General features: G+C 44.5%; 2 protein-coding genes across 13 annotated transcripts in view; one reads left to right on the plus strand and one right to left on the minus strand.

Annotated features, from left to right (window-relative positions):
• The window catches only part of CTNNB1 (catenin beta 1), a 39,379-nt gene extending 33,293 nt beyond the window's left edge, over window positions 1–6,086 (plus strand). Inside the window, 7 exon segments of the mRNA XM_020987352.2 lie at window positions 286–444; window positions 2,390–2,509; window positions 2,599–2,749; window positions 2,838–2,959; window positions 3,537–3,597; window positions 4,814–5,034; window positions 5,299–6,086. Of these exon segments, the coding sequence (XP_020843011.1) occupies window positions 286–444; window positions 2,390–2,509; window positions 2,599–2,749; window positions 2,838–2,959; window positions 3,537–3,597; window positions 4,814–5,022 (822 nt within the window). The 3' untranslated portion in view covers window positions 5,023–5,034; window positions 5,299–6,086.
• Window positions 6,087–10,967: 4,881 nt separating this feature from the next.
• The window catches only part of ULK4 (unc-51 like kinase 4), a 651,508-nt gene continuing 646,279 nt past the window's right edge, over window positions 10,968–16,196 (minus strand). For all 12 annotated transcript variants that reach the window (XM_078151680.1, XM_020987361.2, XM_078151694.1 and 9 more), the window contains 2 exons: window positions 16,007–16,095; window positions 10,968–11,331 (listed from right to left, as the gene is read on the minus strand). In XM_078151680.1, coding sequence (XP_078007806.1) covers window positions 11,265–11,331; window positions 16,007–16,095 — 156 coding nt within the window. In that variant the 3' untranslated portion in view covers window positions 10,968–11,264. The remainder of the gene's footprint in view (window positions 11,332–16,006; window positions 16,096–16,196) is intronic.

A 16,196-nucleotide genomic window follows, 5' to 3' on the forward strand; every position in this document is an offset into this window, starting at 1 on the left:
ACCAATGATCCTACTTTTACAGATGTAAAACTTTATGAATCTTCATAGTTTTCAGTATAAGCTGGTCAGGTTGACTGGTAGTGTTAGACCTCAAAGATATCTTGAACAACAAACAATTCTTAGAATCTTTAGGTGGTGGTTGTTTTTAAACATGCAACTGTTTAACAATTGCCTATTTTATTTTTTACTGGTTCTGGTAGGTCTTGGTGGAGGTGGCAGGGAACTTAAGGGTAAGCACATAGATAGTTAATTTGTTCATCAATTCTTTAATCTCCTTTCTTGCAGGCTACTGTTGGTCTCATCCGAAATCTTGCCCTTTGCCCAGCAAATCACGCACCTTTACGTGAGCAAGGTGCAATTCCCCGGTTAGTTCAGTTGTTGGTGAGAGCACATCAGGATACCCAGCGCCGGACTTCAATGGGTGGAACACAGCAGCAATTTGTGGTGGGTAAACTTTAAACTTAACAAGAAAAAAAAAGATGCTTAAACATTGAAATAAATTTGGACAAAACGAAGAATAAAATCCCAGATAAAATGTAAAAATCCATACTACTTATATTTTTCCAAAGGTGAAAAATCTTCATGCATGGTCACATGTGACTTTTACTGATTGGTGAGGTGGCTTTGTGGTAAAAGTGGGGAAAATGCAGAATTTGGAGTTAGAGGGTCTAGGTTCAAATCTGAGCTCACCTTATTACTACTAGCTGTGGAACTTTAGGAGAGTAATTTAGCCTCTGTGCCTCAGTTCCTCCTCTGTAAAGTTGAGGGAATTGGACTGGGGCTAATTTTAGCCCCTGAGTCTTCAATCTTCGTGGAAACCATAGAACTTGGAGTCTTTTTAGTTATTGACTTTGCGTTCTTGGCTTTCTCTTTTTGAGGAAGACTAATGACTAAGAACATTTGTGTTATTACTCTCTCCAAAGGAGAAACAAATGAGCAATAAAATGGCCTGAATTTTGGGCAGAGTAAGAAGAGCAAAGGCCATCCTTGAATAATTGAGTAATTATAAATTAAGATAATTTTATCCTATATTTTTCATTCTCTGGGCTTCACTTTGTGCCATTTGAAAAGCATTCTCCATCTTGGGTCTATGAGGAATTATAAATAATTTTCATAAAAGAGCATTAAAAAATCAGAACATAATTAGAGTTGGTAATGAGCAAGTAGAAAAAATGGACAACCATAAAGGGCTTTGTTCTACACCCAGACCTTTTCTGTCAAGTCTGAGGTCTTGATTTATACACCCTTGGATGGACCTTTCTGAAATTCCACCAATGTCCTTAACTTTTTAAAAAGGATTTAAGTCTGTTTCTTGACTAGGTTTTTATCTGAGAATAAATGTGCTGTCCTAGGAAGCATTTTAGGGAACATAGGTTGCAAGTTCTTAATTTAGATGATATATTTTACTATAATATTAAGTTTATTTGAACTTTGTTGATTCATCTGTGATATTGAGGATACCTGGGTTCAGTGTTTGTCTCTGATGCTTTTACTATCTGGCTGACCACCTGGCAGGTCATTTACCTTACCTGGGAGCTGGATCAGATGATCTCCAGTCTCTTTCAGCTCTAGATCTAGGATTCTGTGCTCCTAATTAGTTATTTCATTTTGATCGTTTAGTCTATGTTGGGGAGAGTTGGGGGTGGGGATGTTGGGAGGGGTGGAATTCCCAACGGTTTAGCTACCAAAGCCTTTTTACAGATGCTACTAAAAAGTTACAAAAATAAAATAGATTACTAATCCTTTTTTGCTAATGAAATACATACAATTCTAGAGGTTTGGGACAGCAGAGAAGCAAAGGGTCTGAAGATTCCACAAGCTAGAGAAGAAATTCTAGAATAATAGTGTTAGTAGTCATACAGTCAGTTTAGTAATGATGAAGGTGTACTATTGGCACGTTTAACTTTTCCTGTCTAAAGTGGAGCGTCCTAAAATGGGTGGGTATGTGGGATGTTAGGAAGAATTGAAACAGTTTGGAAAAGGGTTATAGTATTTATAAGATTTCTCATCTGTATTTTCCCCCCTCTACTTTCTGGTGGAGAGGACTAGCAGTGTCTTATCTCTGGTCTGTTTGTCAGAGTCCATATATGTTGTCTGACGTTATCTCTGGCCTATCCAACTTCTAAGAGTAGGGAATAGTATTTGAATGTGTGTAGAAGTGGGTTGCTCTTAAATACAATGACCTTGTCTTTTGATTAATTTCTGAGTTAGTGTGCTGAATTGGGAGAATTTGATTCTGTACAGTGGGGTTCAGATTGTCTCCAAGAATAAATGCTGAAGAATTGGCTCCTTTTCATTTGAGGGGTGTCAGTCTACCGAGTTCTTCACAAACTTTTAGTGAGGAACAGACAAGCTTTGCTGCATGCTTCAGCTCTGCACTCTTCCCTAGGAGGGAGTTCGTATGGAAGAAATCGTGGAAGGCTGCACTGGAGCCCTTCATATCCTCGCACGAGATGTCCACAACCGAATTGTCATCAGGGGTCTAAATACCATTCCACTGTTTGTGCAGGTAGGTGGTGTTAAGTGAAGCATGATCGCCCTCTGCCGCCATCTCCCTTGTAGGGTACGAATAATAGTTGTACGTTTCCCCCACCGTAGTTGCTGTATTCCCCTATTGAGAACATCCAGAGAGTGGCTGCTGGGGTGCTCTGTGAACTGGCTCAGGACAAGGAGGCTGCAGAAGCGATTGAGGCCGAAGGAGCGACTGCTCCTCTGACTGAATTACTGCACTCGAGAAACGAGGGTGTGGGTAAGTGCCGGAGCGAGTGACTGGGAGAGAAGGCTTCTCACCAAGCCAGACCAGGCTTTGATGGATGGTCCATGTTCCTCTCTCCCAGCTACATATGCAGCTGCCGTGCTGTTCCGAATGTCTGAGGACAAGCCGCAGGACTACAAGAAGCGTCTTTCCGTCGAACTAACCAGCTCACTCTTCAGAACCGAGCCGATGACTTGGAATGAGGTAGTGCAGCTCAGCAAGCCCCCTGGTGTCTCCATACCACAGACTCAGAAACGAGCATAGTCCCTGCTTCTGTGGGCACAAGATTGAGTACATACAGAATAATACAGTGAAAAGACGATTTTGAGGGTAGGGAGAGCACTAAGCACTGAGAGGATTGGGAAAAGGCCTTAGGAAGTGGCATTTAGTGGCATTTAAGCTCAAACCTTAGAGGCTGAGGTGACGAGAGGGATGCGTGCCAGACTTCAAAGAAGGAAGAGGTTGGCGGCAGCTTTGAATGCCAAAACAGATTGGTGCTTGACTCCACCAATATTCAGCTTTATTTACTTATTCATTCATCTATTTATTTGTTTTGCTTTAGTCCTTAAAGAAACTATTTTTTAAAAGACTTTGGTTCAGAAACTGTTTTGAAAAGTGCTAACACCCAGATTTTTAACAGTAAGCCTCTTCAGAACCATTATATAGAATGTGAGTGTTACAGTGCTAATTGGACATCTTGAAATTCACTAGGCAGTGTACCTTTTCTAGTTAAAATGGTTTGTTTTGTAGTAAGAGTCTTTTTTGCTGCCTCTTCCTTTAGACTGCTGATCTTGGACTTGATATTGGTGCCCAAGGAGAACCCCTTGGTTATCGTCAGGATGGTATGTGTGTCTTGTATTACTTGGCAAATTTCAAATCAAGCTAAATTTCCAATCCTTAAACCAAAAGAACCATTTCAATAACTTGGGAAATTTAACTCTCCCCCCCCCCCAAAAAAAAAAGTGTCTGGTGGCTAAAGTACTTTTAAATCTTTGGGGTTAAATGATGATAAAATCTTTCTAGTCCGGGAGTTTGAGCCAGCCACTTCAATTTGAGTGAGAGAATAGCAATAAATTAAGTATATATTGATTACCCTGCTGTTTGGCAGCGGGATGTTACTATTTTGTCCACTCCTAGTTTGCCTTGTGGTCATTGTACTTGTAAGTCTCGTGGCACTCTGCCCCCCTACTACAAGCACATTGGGAAGGGAGAAGTAGGAAAAACATGCTTCAGTGTTCAGACATTCTAGATGATTGGATATATTCTTGGTGGCATTGACCTTGGTTTCCTTTTTTTTTTTTTTAAACTTCAATTATGAGTTGATAGTGGAGTGGGCAATTAAGTTGACATTATAAGAGAGGTAAAATTACCATTCTGCATTTCATTCTTTATTTCTAAAGGTTTAAATATCAAGTTAATTCACATGAGAGTTTGTCAGGTTAAATGTATCCTATGTCTGTAACAAACCTTACAAGAGGAATAAAAAGATTGGAGTGTATGATTTTAGTAGTGTTTCTATGCACTGTTTTGCTTTTATGTCGGGGGATAGGATGGCATTTGGAAACTCCATCCCTCTCCAAAACAAAAGCAAAACAACTTCCATATGTAGCCATGAAGCTTTATCTGGCAGTTCAGTGGTGCCGGCCAGTGGCCAGTTCCAAGTTCTTAGCAGCTTTTAGCGATCTCCAGTAAGATGGTGAAAGTTCTCTCAAGTAACTTATGCCATAATTGATTCACTGTCCCTTTCCTCCTCCTTCCCCACCACCCACATGGGAAGTCAAGTCACCGCTTAGAACTAGTCTGGGCACCTGGGATACTGACTGATGCTGGTATGCTCTTGACAGTACTAGGCTTGTCTGCACAGCCACCTTCCAAGACTGTCCCGTTCAGAACACTGGACCAACTGCTTAAAATCAGTCACGACAGTGTTACTTGGCTGAGCTGCAGAAGATAATAATACTGTCTCACATACTGATATCTGCTGCCTTTGGATATCACTAACCTGAGTGTGAACATTTGTTTGTTTTTTCTCCTCCTTCTCCTTTGTTGCTTTCTTAGATCCTAGCTATCGTTCTTTCCACTCTGGTGGCTATGGCCAGGATGCCTTGGGTATGGACCCTATGATGGAACATGAAATGGGTGGCCACCACCCAGGTGCTGATTACCCAGTTGATGGGCTTCCAGATCTGGGACATGCCCAGGACCTTATGGATGGGTTGCCTCCAGGTGACAGTAATCAGTTGGCTTGGTTCGATACTGACCTGTAAATCATCCTTTAGGTAAGAAGTTATGCATTTGGGTAAAATACTGTCCCTACAGACCCCTCTGTGTGGATTCAGTTGGTAGGGAGGGAGTGATTTCAGTATATTTGTGACTGCTGCAGTAACAGAGGAGTACCTTGAAGGGCATGTCTTTGAGTGTTCTCAGTTTTCTGGTCATTACATGGTCCTTCAGTGTCTTGTACCACAGCGTTTTGCAGTGGACTCTCATGGGTAACTTTTGCCGTTTTAAACATTAATAGCAGCCTCTCTCTTTCTACACAGCTGTCTTGTCTGAGTGAGCTTGCATTGTGCTTGGCCTGTAGAGTTGCTGAGAGGGCTCGAGGGGTGGGCTGGCATCTCAGAAAGTGCCTGACACACTAACCACGCTGAGTTTCCTATGGGAACACTTGAAGTAAGCTTTTTGTTTTGGTCCTTTTTGGTCGAGGAGTAACAATACCAATGGATTTTGGGAGTGACTCAAGAAATGAAGATGCACAAGAATGGATCACGAGATGGAATTTATCAAAACCTAGCCTTGCTTGTTAAAATTATTTTTTTTAATCTCTGTAATGGTACTGACTTTGCTTGCTTTGACAGTAGCTTTTCCTTTTTTTCCATTTTTTTTTCTTTTTTTTGGCAGTAACTGTTAGTTTTTTAAGTCTCATAGTGTTAAGTTATAGTGCATACTGCTACAGCAATTTCTGATTTTTAAGGATCGAGTAATGGTGTAGAACACTAACTAATTCATAATCACTCTAATTGTATTCTGAATAAAGTGTAACATTGTGTAGCCTTTTTGTATAAAATAGACAAATAGAAATGGTCCGATTAGTTTCCTTTTTAATATGCTTAAAATAAGCAGGTGGATCTATTTCATGTTTTTGATCAAAAATTTTATCTGGGATATGTCTGGGTAGGGGCCAGTAAGAACTGTTATTTGAAACCTTGTATTGGACAGTTTACCAGTTGCCTTTTATCCCAAAGTTGTTGTAACCTGCTGTGATACAGATGCTTCCAAGACAAAATGCAGTTATATTAATGGTTCAGAATTAAAGAAAACTTTTAATTCATTCTATTGTGTCACTTTGTTTCTTTAGAGGAACACCCTTTTTGCTCCAATAAATAGCTCACATACATCATTTTTAACCTGTCTGAATGGTTAACCTAAGTGCTAAGTTTACCCTTTTTATTCCAAGGAAAACACAAATGTGCTTCAGAGAATGGATTGTCCAAAACTTAGTTGTAACTAAAATGGAGTTAAACGACCATCTGAGTGAAGATAGAATTGGAGAGCCCAGAATGGATCATATAATTGTACACACGTGCGTTGTTGTAGGGGAAAGCAAAAGGCTTAGCTTTGAAGGTCTTCATGGAATCTCTTTTCCTTCCACAAGAACAGTAGTTAATGGGGTTAGTGCTAGTGATTAGGGTGTAATGCTGCTACTGTTTTAGCCTCTGTTACCTTTTGTTGTCTTGTGCCAGATATCGAAGCCAGTCTGCCAACAACCCAGCAGTTTGCATAAGCCCACCCAAGTGGCATGGAGCTTCCTCATGTTTAGAGACATGTGGGCACAGTGCATATAGCTTTAAAAAGCGAGATGGTTATAAGGCTAAAAAGCTAGTTGTTTTTTTAAATCACATGACTCCATTCTATTAACACAGCTACAGTAACTTGGATCTCATCTTCAGGAGCCCCCATACTTTATTGGGTGAGGGGGACAGTAATACTGAGAAGCTAGCCTTTAATCTTGTACAACATGATTAGTGGTGTGTCTTAGTAGTGTATTAAAAAAGATTTCTTCCATTTCTTTTTTTGCTAAAACCACTAATTGTAGAATTTGCCAACTATGTCAAATACTGTTCATTATTCAAGAAATCCAAGAGGATTAGATGCTAGCCATAGGGATTTTAATTTTGTAAAATCTAGGGTCATAGTGATGGAAATGGCTTTAATAGCTCACATTTTATGTAATGCTTTAAGGCTTGAGCAAGTCTTTTACATATGATCTGCACAATAAACCTCCAGATTGTTGCAAATATTATCCCCATTTTATAAAATGAACAAATTAACTTAAGGAAGTGACTTGCCTGTACAGTAATAGACTATTAAAACATTAACAAGAGACAGCTTGTTATAACATCAAAATGGCTGTGGTTTCAAATTAGAGGAGGTTCTCAAAATAAGTTATATATATATATGTGCTTTATATTTATAAAGTCTTAGCTATCTGGCTTCCTCCACTAAAGGCTACTTGTATTTCTCATTTACTCCTCATTGTGGAATGAAGGAGACACTGACTCTTCAAAGTTGTGCTGGCAGAAGAGAAACTCCAGCTGCTGGTTCCAAGCCAGAAGTGTTTCCGCGATGAGCAACTAATTTTTCTGAGGACCAGACTAGCTTAATTTGGAGATGTTCATTCCCCTAAAGGATTGCCCCCAAGCAAAGTAGTGACATTTACTGATGGATCTTCCAGTATAGGAATGTACCTGTCAAGTCTATTTATATTTTGGAGTTAGTAATATTAAGCATTTAGGATATAACACAAACTTTCCCATATTTTCCATATTGTACTTAAAGCTGCTTTGATCAAAGTACTGTTACTGGTTAGTGGGACTAGGACGATTTATTGTCTAGGCTTTGTGTAGATAACTTCAGTGTCCTGTTGGCAATGGGGCGAGGGGCGGTATGTGATCCTTTTCCACTCCCCTGTCTCTTACTCTTCCCTTCCCACCCCCACAAGTCCTGAATTTAGCATTCAGGAGGCAGGGCAGGTTTGATGGGATGGGGCAGTGGTTACCAGAACCCTTCTTGCTGTGAGTTACTTTAAGAGAGGCAGTGCTGCAGGTCACGAGCCAAGCTGAACAAGAAGTAGTCTGTGTGGTATGTGCTTTTCTGTTGTGAACATACCTAGAGGTGTAAGACAGCCGACTCACATAGCAAAAGACAGGATTGAGAGCCATGGGAGTAAAATTTTTCTGTTCAGGGACTGTCAGTTGGGACATTCTGTGACAGGCTGTGACTTCTCTGGCAATAATGGGTGTTTCTAAAGAGAAAAAATGGGTAAGCTTTAGAGAGTGTGGGTGTGATCCTGCTTTACAAACAAACCAAATCATTGAGGTCTCTGAGAGCCCCAGCTCTAGTCTTCTGATTACTTTGGTCTTTGAAATGAAGGCAAAGAGAATTTCTTATCCAGCCTCATACTTTTACAAGCTGTGCCTTGTTTTTGGTCTCTGGGCTGTGAACAGACTACAGTGATTAATTTAAGTTGGTCCAGTAGCCAAACTGACTTTTCAAACTAGAGCTCAAATCCCATTATAACTTCACAAAGAAGCCATATTATTTGGTGCCCTAAGAACATGGCTGGGACTGGTATCTTAGCAATTGCCTTCCTGTGCAAGACCTTGCAGAAAAATCACCATTCCTAGCCTATCACATTGGCAATGAGGAGAATGGAATGCCACATGCAGCTAAGACCTTGCTTTTAAGGAAGGTCACAGAAGGTAGATTCTGAAGAGGGCTCTTTCCTCTAGGTCCATGCTTGGGTGGTATAAACTGTTATGGCCTCAGAAATGCCTGTGGCAGAAGCAGTGGGCGTGGATTTTGACTGGAGGGGGAACCAAGTGCTACAATGGGGGAGAACAAGGGCTATGGAAATCAAAGACCTTGGACAGTTCATGTCCTTGAGCCTTCATCTGCCCGTCTATAAAATGGGTCATTTAGAGTATGTGGCCCACCCACTTCCAGCTTTAGAACTATGGTCCTATAAGAGATGTACATGAGAGGAAAGTGGGTTACACTTCTAAAACCAATTTTCTTTCTTTACAACCTCACCTACACAGGGTGCCTTTTGTATATACTTCCACCCAGTGCCTAAGGCCCCTGCCTCTGAGCCACAGCCCAAGGTAGAAGGTTAGGAGGGATCCTATTCTTTGGCACCAGTTTCATCCCTTCTCCACCATGTTCTCACCTGGGACACTCCCCTCCATCCCATTTGTGGAGGAAGTCCCCAACCACAATGTGTTTAGTACAAGTCATTCATTCTTTGGTGTCCTAGAGACAATGGGTTGGGCTAGAAGGGGAGAGAGAAAGAGAACGAACAATTCATAAAGGATGGGGGGCTGGCAAGTATGGTTTTTGTCATTTTGGGGAACTCTTGGGAAGCCCAGTAGCCCATCTATTTCTTGACAAGACTACACCCAAGCCCTTGTTAAACAACATTGTTTACTCTCCCCTTAAAAATATCCAAGGAAAGGGGAGGTTATGACCTCCTATGGAAATAGGTTCCAGTCCATGGCCCATAACAGAAAGTTCTTCCTCATGGTGCTTTCAACCCTGTTGGTTGCAATCTATTGAATCCATTGTCTTTCAGCTGCTTGTGGCTGTGGAAAAGAGCTCACTGTTATGGGCACAGTAGGTCCCTTGGCATACTTTAAAAGCAGTGTTTTTCCCTGCTTTCCTCCCCCCTAATTTCACCATCCTCAGCCTAAGTAACTGCAAGCCCTCTGGCAATTCTAGCTGAACCCCCTCCCACCCCTAGCTCCAGGTTCCAGAGCATCTATAGAGCTAAGAAGACTGCACCGTGGGTACAAGGGCCTAGCATCAGAAAAGGGAAAGGGCAGGGAGTAGATGAGCAAGGAGAAACAATCTGAGAAAGGGGATGGGGGAAAGTGGCAGAATTTGTTGCTGGCCAAGTAGCAGTTTGCCCACTTGGACCCTACTTGTACCTTTTTTGTACTTTGACTCTTCCCCAAGCTTTCCATTTTGTATCTAAGTTGCTGAGCTCCACCCTTGCTGAGTTGTAAGGAAAGCCCAAGAGTGGCCAAGCCTTGGTGCCTATGAGAAACATGGCATCATCCTAAAGATGGCTTTTTATTAGAACCAGGATCACCATGAAGAAAAAAACCAGCAGCAGGGAAGCTGTCCAGCTCCACCTCCTCAATATTTCTCATGATTCGGTTCAGAATCTTGCCTCTGCCTCATGTGTCCACACACACCAGCAGAACTTTCTGGCTCGGTTCAAATACCAGTTTTCACTTACTAACATTATTTTCTCTTACTCAGCAAAGCTTCCTCTCAAGTGCAACTGAAAAATCTCAACACCATTCTTTGAAGGCCTCCAATCCCAGACACCCCTGGGTCACTAGCCAGCTACCCAAGCTGCAGTTCTTTTGTAGGGAAATTAGTGTTGGTTCTGCATTGCTCCCCTTTCCCCCCCCCCCACCAATAAAAGGCCAGGTGCTGACCTCTGAATCGTTCTACCATCCCACTGCTCACACACTGCCACTATTGTGAATGGAATGTTGAAGCCAGCATGTGGTGGGGCAGGTAGAGAGGGTGCTGAATATGCAATTCCAACTGATTTAAAAGACAGTATTTTTAAGTTTAGAGGAAAAGTTCCCTCTTTTGTGAAAGCTTATGATCTAACTTAAAACTAGGAAGTACCATAATGATCATTTAGTCCAACATTTTACTTTTACAGATGAGGAACCACGTCTGGGGAAGGGGCTTGTCCATGATCACATAGCAATTCAGTGACAGAGATAAGAGGAGCAGTGTCCATCCCACCACACCAAAGTGGCCCTTTGCCCAGGCCCATGCCTCTCATCATACCATTCCCAGCAGTGTGTGTGTGTGTGTGTGTGTACGTACGCACATGCGTGCACTCCAGTAGTGTGCTTGCTGACATTTCAGGGCAGAACAAAGCAAGGTTTTGCTTTCCTCTAGGCAAACTTGTACCTATCTTTGCATTTCAGTAGAGTCTTAACACTGCACTCCCCAGGATTCATGGAATCTCTTTATCCCAGAAAGAAAAACAAGGTGGGCAGGTGAAGTGGGAGAAAGAGATTAGAGGCTCCAGCCAGCTTCAAAAGGCCTTCTGGGGAGCAGAAGCTGCCTGATCCTGCCTTTGGCACCTTTCCCCAGGGAAGGAAGGAAGATTTCAGACACTGTGTGCTGGGGGATGCCACTGATGACCCAACTCTTTATTTGCTTGTATAGTTCAGGGGGTCTACAACACCAAAGTGGCCCTTAAGGGTGACTATGTAGATGACTCTACTTTCCCTTTAAAAAAAAAATGAGCAAAACAGTGAACCCATCCTTGATGGCCCAGAGAGGCAAAGAGATGACTGTAGGCCACTGAAAGCAGATGCTGGTGAATTCAGGGAAATGCCCCCCAGGATCAGAGGGGTGGGTCTTCCTCCTCCAGGCCCAGGGGGCTGGTGCTGTTGGGTGACCCTCCTGGCTGCCTTCATTTCTGGTGTCCAGCTATTTCGAGAATTTCTTTAGCCAAAGAAACAACAGTGTTGTCCTGGGGGCTGTGGGAGGAAAAAAAAAAGACTTGATTAAGCATATTCCAAGTCAGTCAGTTCTAGTTCTCCTGCTTTCCTTCCGTGTTCAGTCTTGTCCAGGGTGCCTGATGGGCTGACCCCAAGGGCTTCCTATGTAAAACATAGCTCCATAACCTGCAGCAGCAGATCAGGAATGTGTGAGCAGAGAGGAGAGGGTGTGTGAGAACATAACCCATCATCCTTCTTTGCTGCTGGCTGTGTGAGGCTGACCACAGGGTTGTCCAGCACCCCGGCCTGTCAAGGGCTCTGAGGCAGCCTGACGTCTATGCTTTTATTTCAATGGCTGAAGGGCTGCCATGGGGAGCTCAGGACCCATGGAGCCTCGCCTGGCTCTGTCTGCAGGTCTCCTGCCCCAATTCAGCTTCTGAGAAAACCAAACCAAAGGAACCTCCTCCTCTGATCTCCATCTGCTGGAGGGCTGGCTCCAGTGGCTTCCTGACAGTCCCTAAGGACTCTGGGGCCTCTCGCCTCCCCACCCCCCCGGAGGTGTTGATTGGTGATTAGCAGATTAAAATGGAAACTTCGTTATTTGAGCACATTGTTTGAAACAGATTCAAACCCGTGCCTTGACAACTGTTATCAAAGAAAGGATGAAGATCAAATGGCAGGAACTCTTGAAGTATAAAATTAGTCTGGGCCCCCCAGCTAGTCAGAAATAGCGCTGTTCACACAGTGCACCAAAGGGCCCCCAGGCAGCACAAGGGGTCTGGCGGGGAGGTGAATGGGAAGGGCGATGGCACAAGAAAAGGCAGCTGGCATTCTTGCTCCACTTATCAGAGTTCCTGAGAGGCAGCAGGAATGCACTGGAACATAGCTTACAGACATATTTGGTTAGTGTGCCTGCAGCAGGAAGCCGGGAGATCCCATGAGCACCCTGGGGAAGACATTTTGGTGAGGTTGGCACTGCCCATGCCGGGCTTACTCTGGTCCCCTTGCTGCTCCCATTCAGCCAGGAGCTAGAGAATCGTAGATCAGATCATTTCAGCTCATCCAGAGCCCTTCCTTGGAAAGACCTGCAAGTGGAATGAGCATTCCTCCTGACTCTTTCCCATGTCTACAGTTGCCACGTTAGTCTGAGATCTCTTTTCTCCTCCTGGTCACCTGGTCTCTGTTCTCTTATCGATGTCCTCCAGATAAATTTCCCTAAAGTACTCCTTCACCCAGTCATTACCATATTCAAAAATCCCATGAATATTAAGTGCCTACAGTGTGCTGGGGACACCAAGCCTCTGTCCACATCCCCTTAGCCCGCCATTCAAGGACCTCCATGACCGGTCTTCCTTCTGCCTCTTCCCTTACTTTGGAAAAACAAAATGAAACAATTCCTGTTTTCTCACACACTTCATCTCATTGTTCAATTTCAACATGAATGTCCACAATTCTCAGCCACACTGCACTTCCTCTAACCTGGCCTGCGAGTCATTTGTTGCACTGTTCCCACTCTGGCACCTCATGCTCTTTGCCCTTCCTCAAGGCTCACTTCAGACATACCCTGCACGTCACGTCTTGATCCCCTCCTCTGTCCTCTATTCTTCTCTGATCTCTGCCAGCCCATGTCTTGGCCTAGTGTAGGTACGCAAGACTTCTCTTCCCGCTATATTGTCAGCTGCATGCAGATGGGGCCCCTACACTCAAACAAGGTAATTGAGTACGTAAAGCACTTGGTGATCTTTAAACCATCATACTCTACATAGGTCATCTACTGGAGGGGGCGGTGCAGTAAAGCCACAGCAGTAGTATCCTCTTCCATTCCCCTCTCCAGCCCCCTGCACTCAGTGTTCAGTATGTAGGATATGCCCGCAACACGTTTTTCTTGCATCTGTCTGGAAAGTGGTTTGCGTTACCTGGTGAGAAACTGCACTCAACTGGGTACAATAAAAACCATTTTCTTCATATGACTGTCCTTTTCATTAAAAAAATTCAGGAAAGCGCATTTAACAGGATAATTCTGAATTTTAAATAAACTTCCACAACATATAACTAGCAAGAAAGTATTGAGTCACCTGAGAGGTGGTAAGGAAGGCATGAAGGGAAGAGTGTGATACCTGGGGGTCAGAAGAGGTGAGGGCACATCACTTCAGTGTAATTTAACAAGTATTTAGTGAGTGAGGGCCCTCAGCCAAGCAGTGTTAGGCCTTGGGATTCAGCAACAAAATACACAGTCCCTGCCCTCAAAGACCTTGCCTTCTACTTGTGAGGAAACTATCTCTGCACTGATTAGTACCACATACTCACTAAAGCGGAATCCAGAGAGGCCTCTGGAGGAGGGGGCATGAACGGGAAGGGCTGGGGGTGGACTCCACATGGTGGGAGCCAGAGTAGGAGGGCATTCCAAACATGGCAGACATCTCACACAAAGGCTTGGAGATGGTAGATGAATTAGGGTGTAAACTCTCTTAAGCTTTAGTTCTTCATCTACAAAATGGGGCTAAAAATGATAAATGCATTACCCGACTCACAAGGCTGTGAAGAAGATGCTTTTAAAATGAGTTAAGATTTTAGAATTTAGCACCGGAAGGGACCTTAGAAATTATCAATCCAGCCCAGTGCCCTCCTTTTACATATGAGGAAGCTGGGACTCTCCTACTTGTGTTCCCACCTTATATAACCTGGAACACGAGATGTCTGAACATAAAACGGGGTGGGGAGGCTGCTGCCTCACTGAGGAGGAGAAGCCACACGGTCAACAAAACCAAGAAGGTTTGGAAGTGTCGGTGCCCAGTCTGGGGGCGTGCGTGCGTGTGTGTGTGTGTGTGTGTGTGTGTGTGTGTGTGTGTGTGTGTGTGTGTACACTTGACAGAGGACTTTGTGCTGTCATCATCAAATGTTTCCCACTCTTCCTGGTCAATGAATACTTACTGCAACGTGTGGGGCACTAAGCTAGGCACAGGGCACACAGAAAGGCCCAAACGGTCCGTCCTTCCTTTCTCTCTGGCTGTCTTTCTCCACTGTGCCCCACCCACTCAGATCCCTTTCCTTCCCCCTTCAGCTTTCTTTCTTGTGTTGTCTTCCCTCTGTTAGAATGTAAGCTCCTTGAGGACAGGGGCTATCTTGCTGATTGTATTCTCAACTCTTTAGTATTGCTCCTGGCATGCAGTAAGTGCTTAATAAATACTTCTTGACCCCCTCAATCATCCATCTCTCTCCCCTTCAGCCTCTCCCTAGCTATTGGCTCCTTCCCTGATGCCCACAAACACATCTATGCCTTCCTCATCCTTAGGAAAAAACAAAAAAACAAAGAATCCTTGGACTTGACCCTACTGTGCCCTAACGCTGTCTTCTTTTCTTTGACAAGTTCCTAAGAAAAACGCTTGCCCTGCCTGTTATCCCCCTTTTCTCTCCTGTAGACTCACTTCTCTGTTCTTTCCAATATGGCCTCCAGCCTCATCGTTCAATTCAAACTGCTCGATGGCATCTGAGTTTGGTGTTGAAGGATGGCCATGATTTCAACAGGTACGAATAGGGAACTGCACAGAGCACTGATCCATTCAGCAAATATTAATTAAACGCCTTCAGTGCATGTCGTTAGGCGCTAGAAAAAGGAAACTCAGAGTTTAGATCGGCCAGATTCTTGTCCTCACGGTTCACACAGTCTAGCAGTACTTAGACTCTGCCGGTCTATTGGAGGGTGTAAGCACAGGCTTGGAGGGGATCGTGCACGGTGCCGTGCACACAGGTGGTCAAATGGTCCACGGTAAGCAGTCTGTGATGGGTGGAGTGGATTTATCCCACAAATTTAACTAGAAGCAAACCCTGGGATCATCCCCTGAACTTCCTTAGGGTTCCAGAGACCTCCAAGCTGAGATAACTCCTTCAGAGTTCAGACCTGCTAGGCACAGGTTAGTCTGGGCTGCAAATGTTTAGGAAGAAGATGTTAAAGGGAGGACTGAGCAGATCTGTCGTCCCTGGTGCCCAGGGATTGAGAGTTCAAGTCTAAATGCCACAGTATCATAAGTTCATGGCAAGGGTTTGCAGATCTTGTCCCCACCCCCACTCCCAGGCATGAACTAGGATTCTGTGGCAGGAACAGGACAGATAACCAGAGGTCATTGAAACTTTCAGGCCGTGAGTTAGAGTGAGCCCTGGAGTTCTCTGGCAAAGTCTGAGAGCTCGGTGAAGGTGCTGGGTGCTCTGCTGCCATCACATGGGACAGGGCTCTCCAACGTGCCCGCTTTGTTTAAGGCATGTGTGTAGCTTGGTGGGGTCTGGAAGAGGGGCGGTGGAGCCCATGGAAGCCCACTCCATTTACCATGGCAGAAGCAAGGGAAGAACCACCAGCCAGTAAATCCCTCACCAGAAGTCAGTAAGAAGGGAGATCCACCTCAGAAGATGTGGAAGGAAACAGGGGCTTGTGGTCTTCTTGTCTTGACCCCTGAAAGGCCATTTCACTTGCCTGGCACCCCAAGCAGAGCTTGCAGCCCAAGTGCTGGGCCTGGGGCATTCGGGGCCTTGCTGCTGGATCTGGTAGACTCTCTCCCCCACCCCACCCCACCCCTCCTCGTTCTTTCCCTGGAAGATCAAAGTCTGTTGCCGCAGCTACAATAAAAGGCAGACTGCTCAGGAGGCCCCCTTTGGAGGCCTGGGGCGCCCAGAGGCCGCAGCCTGAGCGCCTGGAAATTCCTGAAAGCCCCAGGGGCCTCACCTGCTGGGTGGGGCCAAGGCCTCCAGCGAGCGGATAAGCGCAGCGCCATCCTTCTTCAGGCTCTCCAAGTGCTTCTCGTTTGAAGTGATCTGGAGGGAAAAGAAAAAGTGTCCAGAAGGGGATCATGGGTGGGGGAGAGAGGAAAACAGGTCCCGGCAGCGCATGGTTTTGATCTGCTTGTGAATGTAAA

The sequence above is a fragment of the Phascolarctos cinereus genome, unplaced genomic scaffold (assembly GCF_003287225.1).
Source record: "Phascolarctos cinereus isolate Bilbo 61053 unplaced genomic scaffold, phaCin_HiC Scaffold_1;HRSCAF=81, whole genome shotgun sequence".
NCBI classification, from domain to species: Eukaryota; Metazoa; Chordata; class Mammalia; order Diprotodontia; family Phascolarctidae; genus Phascolarctos; species Phascolarctos cinereus.